At 38.8% G+C, this 8,245-nt stretch overlaps 1 protein-coding gene across 1 annotated transcript in view; it reads right to left on the reverse strand.

The window, feature by feature from the left end:
• Nucleotides 1-3,633: 3,633 nt before the first annotated feature.
• Nucleotides 3,634-8,245, reverse strand: part of Pnpla8 (patatin like phospholipase domain containing 8) — a 45,651-nt gene continuing 41,039 nt past the window's right edge. The window contains exons 9-10 of the mRNA XM_050137398.1: nucleotides 7,308-7,503; nucleotides 3,634-6,104 (exon numbers count right to left, since the gene is read on the reverse strand). Coding sequence (XP_049993355.1) covers nucleotides 5,830-6,104; nucleotides 7,308-7,503 — 471 coding nt within the window. The 3' untranslated portion in view covers nucleotides 3,634-5,829. The remainder of the gene's footprint in view (nucleotides 6,105-7,307; nucleotides 7,504-8,245) is intronic.

The raw sequence follows: 8,245 nt of genomic DNA on the forward strand, positions 1-8,245 counted from the left end.
ATCGAGAACAAGAAACTGCCTCTCAGGGAAAATAGACATACCAAAGGTCGCTCAATGTGCAGCTTCCATTGCTGGCTTCAGGGGCACAGATGACAGGTACCATGAAGGTGAATTCACCCTGGAGGAAAGAGAGTTCCTGTGCACAACACTGAGGTCTAAATGAGTGGTTGATTCGGGAACTGATGTCTAACCATTGACGGTTTTGCTTCATTTTAAGAAGAAAAGGGGTCTTAGGTTAGTAGACACCGACATAATTCTTGCTTGTACTTTCTCTTCAGCTTTGATTTAAGCTTTCACTCAATCTGCTTTAATACACAACATAAAGCGCAGCATCTTAGCCATTTCCAGTGTACAGCTCGGCAGTATCAGGTCGCGTGATCATCACCGCCATCTGTCTCCAGAACTGTTTCGTCTTACAACGCTGCAGCATTATGTCCACTCAACATCTTCCCCAGGATCCTCTCCCTCCAGGCTCTGGTAATCACTACCGCCCTTGCTGGGTCTATGAATCTTGCCACTATAAATATTTCATATAAATGAAACAATACAGTGTTTTTTATGACTACCCCAATGTACTAAAGATTTATACAGAGTGTAGCCTGTGTCAGACTTTCCTTCCTTAAGGCAGAATACTCGACTGTATGCACGAATCACTCTTTGTTTACTTGCTCATCTGTTGATAGACACTTGGTTGTGTCTACCTCTTGGCATTCATAATCCTATAAACACGGGTATATGAATATCTTTGAGATTCTCTTTTAAATTCTTTTAGTTGCATACAGAGTGACATTTGATAGTCATAAAATATTTAAAATTTCTGAGTAATTGTTGTCCTGTTTTCCACAGTGGATGCAAAGCTTTACGTTTCTCCCAGCTGTGCCCAAGGATGACATGTTCTCCATATCCTTACCAACATGTCTTTACATTTTTTGGCAGTTTTATACACATATATGAGGTGTGGGGTTTGGTTGTCAGTTTAATACACCTATAGGGCACATTTATGATCAGATGTACACATTACTTGCTCTTGTCTCTCCCATCTCTTGCTTAACCCCTTCTTTACGACTAGTCGCCCTCTGCTTCCATGTCCTTTTGGTGACCGGCTGTGTGTTTAATTAGGATTGCACTGGTGTGGGGGTTGTTTATTGGAGTTTAGACAATCACTGAGAAAAATGACTCTCCTTAAACAAGGGTGTGGTTGCACAAGCCCCTTTCCCACCTATTAGGGATGGAATGTTGATGGGTAAATCCTGTGCCAGTCTTGGGCAGGTGAGTCTCTGTACTAATCACTGCCCACTGCAAAAAGCAGCACTATTCTATGAATATAAGCATAAGTACTTAGAAAAATTTTAAGTGCATGTCCATTTATCAAAATAACTGTAGTAAACTCCTCATGACGGCCTATGACCAGGAGGTCTTTGAACATCCATGGGGCTTTGAACAGATTTATTGTACCAGGCATGAAGTCCTTCTCAGGAACAGGACTCAGCTCTAATCAGAAAGCAGTTGGTTGTCCCCATAACAATCATGCTACTCTTGCACATGTGGGTGTTTATTGCCTGGGAGGTCCACAGCTGGGTATGACCTTTGGTGACTTTTCTCCTCCAGTAGTTTGCATAACCCTTCTGATATTATGGATGTTAGCCAACTAGGATGTTTCCAGTTCAGTTCCAGTGAGATTTGTGTACTGCAGCCAAACCATGAGGTATCTTTATCAATAATGTCTTAAGACCTAGTTCTAATGGGCAAACAAGCGAAATGGCAATGCCTTGTATTGTTTTGAGGCTCTCTGGGACTATATGGCCATACTTCATATGGAAGTATCTTATACATACTTCTGGGGATTTTTTTTTGTTGTTGTTGTTTAGTAACTATGGCTTCTGGAAGCAGCATTATCTGATCCTAGAGAGTACCTCCATTTAAAGTTGTTTATTTATTCATTCATTTGTACATTATATTTTTAGAGCATAGCCATCCTAATGGGTGTACTATCCTCCAGTATTTTATAGCCATCCTAATGGGTACACCATCTTCCAGTATTTTAGAGTGTATACTATCCAGAGAATCAAGCAAGTACTGTGCTTTTGAAGGCCCTGTGCCCCTTTGGGGCTTATTCTGTGGACTTCTTTCTAGACCACTCTTGAGTCCTAGGATTGAAGAATTCCACAGGGATCTTCAAAACTCTATTTGCTTGCTCCCCACAATGACAGTTCTGTTTATGTACACACCTGGAGCCTTGTGCAGGAGTGTGGCAATGTCTGCAAAGGTAGGGACTGAACCTGGGCTTAAAATTTCAGGTATTTAATTCATGTACTTGAGGACCCTGAAGGTTCAGGCACCAAGTCAGGGCTGGGGTGATGGGCTAATTCTACCTTTCCAGACACAAGCACATTCTGTCACAAGCCTCCAAAGTGTCTATGAATTCTAAGCTTAAACCTTGACTTTGAGTCCAAGTCTCCAGTTTTGAATTTCTGGACATATGGGTGTCCAATTGTCTTCTTTCTTCAAGGTCTGATTTATAAGAGAAGTGACTCTCTTTCCAAATGTTACAGGTACCCTGAGATGGCAAGACTCACTAGACAGATACTAAGGTTGCTTGTGGGTATAAGTAATTTTAGTTTAGTAATGATTTAAACATAGACATATTCCTTATTTTTTTCCTCATGGGTAGGCAACAGAATGGGTGGCAAAATTAATTGAAACAATAAATTTTTTAAAAACAATTAATGCTATCTTGATTTTTGGCTAAGAATGCTGAAATTTTTTACCCTAGTAGCCAAACATCTCAAAAATTTCCAGTTTTGATATTAGTTTAATTGGCAATATCTTAAATAGCATCACAGTATATATAAAACATTATTTGAACTAATAAAAATTAGTTTTAGTGAATATCGAGTTAGACATGTGAGACTATATTTTTATTATTTTACTTTACAAAATATTTTTAATGTTTTGTAAAAATATTTTATTAATACACAAAGCAGAAAATATTTGATACTGAAGATCCAGTATCTTTTTAATTATCAAATTTTACATATCACTGGGTAGTTAGCTGTTAAGCTAATTAAACAATTTTGTATAAAACTTAATAGTTTCTGTATTTGGAATCGTAATACAGAAAAGGGTTCAACATTTGTTGAATAGTGGTCCTGAGGAAGGTCAGGGTGGTTAATCAACTTGCTTCTTATAGTAAGAAGCGCCAATTTCTTTGGTGCATTAAGAAACAACAAGTTTATCATCTATTGTGTATCAGATTCTATGTAGAAGACACAGAAGTAAGAGGCAAGAGAGCTGCCTTTACCCACTGGGCCATCTCATTGGTCCAGTATTTTATTTTTAACGAACTAATTAACCCAACTAGTAATGCCTATTGTGAGGTGTGATGAATTTGAAACTATTCAGTTGAATAAAGGTTATAATGAACAAAGCAATCAATGTGGCTTCTCAGAGATACAGTTATCCAACTGGTGGGCCAACACATGCAATAGTCTAGTCCAGGGGCATCTGTAGTCTGTGTCTACTTTTTGGATGGCAGATACCTCCGCCAGGAACAGAACAAACTGTTTTTTAATGTGCTTCCTATTTTCTAGTCATGAAAGAGTAACTGCCATAGATTTGCCTCAAAAAGTCAAATTAAGTGAACAGTTCTGTTGTATTTAAACTTGGCAAGAAACAACAACAAAAAAGAACACAGTGCAATGAATGTGAAAAGAATTTGTTGGAATGGAACCAAAGTAGAATTTTCCAAATGGTTTATGCATCCTAACTACACAGAAGACATCTTCAATTTCCTGTCAAAGAAATTCACTGTGGGCATTTGTGGCCATTTTGTAGACAGACAGCTCCTTCTGAATGGCTGCAATGTCGGCATACTAGGTAAGAAAGGTCGGGCATCATCTCCTCCAGCCCCTCTCCATACATCTGTGAGTCCTTTCAGAGGTGCCAGCACAAGGAGAGTGCCACTGTATGGCTAAGGACACGAGATATGTCCACAAACCTGAATACTGAGATAATGTGCTCTTGCAAAGAGGTAACATGTCCACAAGTACATGTTCTCTCCAACTGAACCCAACATCACAGATTCAGCTTACTGAATGTACAGGAGAGTACATTCTAGTTAAGATGACAGTGTTTTTCTGAGTGTGCAGTGGTCTTAGTTCTACCATTCTGAGTCCTAGTTCCTTGCTTTTGGACACAAAGAACACTGTTTTCATTACAGAATGAAACGTTATCTCAAGGAATCACTCAGTACTTTGGATAATCAGCCTTGAGCACCTGAGGGGATAAGAACAAACACTTTCACACCACACAAATGGCTATACTTTGTCAGGATGAAAGAGCATAGGCTGAAGAAAGAAACTGGGCACTGAGTATCCCTGGCAATGACTAACAAAGCACAGACAAGGAAAAGTGGACTTACGCTGCAAAGCATGAGCAGCACCAGAAAGTAGAAGAGAACCTCACAATGTACACCTATGTGGTCGCTTGGTGGCTTGTGCTTGAAATCTATTATAAAGGATCACCATCATATGCAGATTTCCAGTAATTTCTGTATTTCTTACGGTAGTCAGTCTAGCTATGTAAAAGTTTATATTTATAGTCTAAAGAGGATTATTTTAATTATATTCTAAAATCACTGGAAGCTTATTTATTTGTACCTAAAATATGCATGAGAAGTCACAAGATTTGACCACTGCCTTTTCTTCTTTTACAAATGGAAGATCTGAGTCTCCCAAACTGCCCACTGTCCTCAGGGTCATGCCCAGAAGCTGCTATAGAGCAGACAGAAGCAGACTGATAACCACAGCCTCCACCACTCCACAGTGCTCACCCATCTCAGTACAAACACCATGACAACACAGGAAACAGGGTCAGTGTTAGTTTGTGTGTATAATTCAAAGTGTACATACCTTGGTTTCATTTTTCATGGGAAATTTCAACACAATGTAAAGATTTACAAAGGAAATAATACAGCAAAGAAGAATTTATTCGGCTACAGAACCAAGTTCTGACTTCGGTAAAACCCAAACAGGGATTACTGAAGTAAATCTAAATAGACTAACATTTCTTTGTAAATGCTACAAGAAACTGGGCAATCATTATGAGCAATAAAAAACTTTAAAATGGCATTAGCCTTTCACAGATGATCACTTAACAGTTTATTTTGTTAATGATAAGAATATTGTCTCAGTAAAATCAAACAACTGATTCTGTAACAGTGAATGAGAAGACAGCATTCGATTTAGAAAAGTGACCGTTATCTTCAAATTTCAAGAGGAAGTTAGCTCACTGGAAATTCACCAACCTCTTTACATAGAAAACTGCATCCAGTGCTTTCCTATTTCAAACATACAGGTCCTCTGTATGGAAATCCCACTCTCTGCATCTCTTTAAATGCTACCTGCAGTGAAAGGCAGCAGGTGGACTGCAGGTACGCCCAGTGAATGCTGAGTGGTGTAAATGTGAAGGAAATCAATGGTCACACAAACCCACATGATTGAGATGACCAAAAGCAAAGCACAGAGTACAACGCTCCCATTTCTTGTTTGGCACATATATTAATAAATTTTCAACATCAAACAATTTAAGACCAAGAGATACTAAAACCAACTAGCACAGTAATAAAATGCCTAAAGGTTATGAACATCTTAAATACTTAATTCCCATACGATGTCTGTAACCAAACATCTTCCATGAGGTGTGAGCTGTTCAGAACATCACCTGTCTCAGGATTGATTTCCCAGAATCCACTCAGTATCCCACAGAAACTCACTCACTCTGGTGGATCTCCTCACGGCCTTCACTTGCGCGAACAGATGCATACCCTCTTCACAATTTTGAAAAAAATGGAAGGCCTTCATACATGTCAGTTTTTAATTTTATCCAATCATTGATCTTTTGAAGAGTTGTTTTTTCTTGACTTAATATTTTTGCAACTTTTTTCATCTTTTGTTCATTTCTTTCTATATACTTCATCCCTTCCAGCTGCAGCTGATCCAGCTTTTCATTTCGACTTTCATCTAGCGGTATGTTTTCACACATGACAGGATTGAATCTAAAATATGTGTCAGGAGGTAATAGACCATCCAGCATTATATGGACTTCTGTTAAAACAAAAATGAAGGAGAGAGAGTAGGTAAGAGAAGGTATGAGGTAAGTTATTTTGGAATGTTCTATTCATTTTTTCTTCATTTAAAATTATCTTCATAGCCGGGCGGTGGTGGTGCACGCCTTTAATCCCAGCATTTGGGAGGCAGAGGCAGGCGGATCTCTGGGAGTTTGAGGCCAGCCTGGTCTACAAGAGCTAGTTCCAGGACAGGCCCCAAAGCTGCACAGAAACCCTGCCTCGAAAAACCAAAAATAAAAAATTATCTTCATTTTAGGCACATTATTAACATGCATTCATTTTATCACCCCAACTCACATAGTTTCAAGGAATCCATAAGAAGAACAAATCTACAAATTGCAATTCACTTTCCAAATACTTTATATATTCTGCTCAATTAAGGACCTTGCTTGATTATTCTCTCTCCCTGATAAAATGTCTTGCCTTCCTTTTGCTTTTCATTTTTTGGGAACCATCCTCACTGGGCTATATATTGATGCATATTAAAATTAATCATTTTAATTGTGCAATTTGAAAAAGTTTGGCAATGTACAAACTTTTATTTTACTACCATAAGTCATGAGCATTCCCATGACTTCCAAAGGTTTCTGAGTCTCCAGTGAGCCATCCTTATCCTCCTCCTTTTAAAAGAATCATGTTGTCGTCTTGCCCTCCTTTTAATCAAATATATATATATGGTGTAGGAGGGTCTTCTTTGTATGTGTTGCTTTCATTGGTTTAAAGAGACTGCCTTGGCTATTTGATAGGACAGCAGCTTAGATAGGCGGAGTAGACAGAACAGAATGCTGGGAGGAAGAAGGCAGAGAGAGACAGAGAGCCACCCGCCATGAAGCTGCAGGGTCAGACATGCTTGAATCTTTCCCAATAAGCCACGAGCTCGTGGTGAACACAGATTATTAAAAATGGGTTGAATCAAGATGTGAGAGTTAGCCAATAAGAGGCCAGAACTAATGGGCCAGGCAGTGTTTAAATGAATAGTTTCCATGTAATTATTTTGGGTAAAGCTAGCCGGAAGCAGGGCGGCAGGAAGCGACCCACCGCTGTTTGACTGCATGCTCCCTGTCCTGCCATGGTGATAATGGACTAAATCTCTGAAACTGTAAACCAGCCCAGTTAAATGCTTTCCTCTATAAAAGTGGCCATGGCCATGGTGTCTAGAAAGCCTAACTAAGACACTCACCCTCTGTATCCGTAGCACTGTTGATGACATTCGAGAGCTTTGTCCTCAGGCTTGTGTAGGTGGCAGTATTCCTCACGTCACTCTCATACCGTCCTGTGCCCAGGGACACTATACACTCTAATGGTACATTAGGCCAGAGACATTTACACTCATGCATGGCCAGGGCTGAAGGGTTATTCAGAAGCAAACCTCCATCCTGTAAAAAGTCAAAAGAGCAGTCAACTCAGTACTTCCTACAGGGAGAAGCTAACACGAAAGTGAGTGATTTACAAGAGGGGCTTTGCAAACGGACTTATTCATGTTCTACAACTGCAAAATCCACCATCAAAGATAATAAGTTGTAATTTCCTATTTTGAACAACTTTTTTGGATTGATTTGTATAAGTTGCTCAAAAATACTAAGATAAACTGAAAAACCTAAAAACATTTTCATGTGTATTTATTGACTGATTGTGTGTTCACACATGTGGAGAGCAGAGAAAAACTTCTGCATATGGGTCCTGAAGACTGAACCCAGGTCACTGGACTTTGTAGCAAACACCTCTACCCACTGGACCATCTTGCTGACCCCTGAACTAAACAGCTTTTTAAAACACACTGGGATAGTTGGTAGTTAATAATAACAAAATAATCTCACAAGTTTAACATAATCAAACTAATTGAAATTTAAACAATAATTTGTAGGTATCATATTCACAGTACAGTTATAACCTGAACAAAGTAGGAGAACGTTTGAATGTCTAAGTCAGTGGTTCTCAACCAGGTGCTGCGACCCCTTTGGTGGTAGAACAATCCTTTCACAGGGGTCACTTAAGATCATCACTTAAGAAAACACAGATATTTACATGTTTAAATAACATGTAAATATTATTTACATATTATATGTAATATTACAACAAAATATAATATGTATATTATATTACATATAATATACAGAC

This window comes from Alexandromys fortis, unplaced genomic scaffold (assembly GCF_014885135.2).
Source record: "Alexandromys fortis isolate MF-2015 unplaced genomic scaffold, M_Fortis_MF-2015_v1.1 scaffold_3, whole genome shotgun sequence".
Taxonomy (NCBI): domain Eukaryota; kingdom Metazoa; phylum Chordata; class Mammalia; order Rodentia; family Cricetidae; genus Alexandromys; species Alexandromys fortis.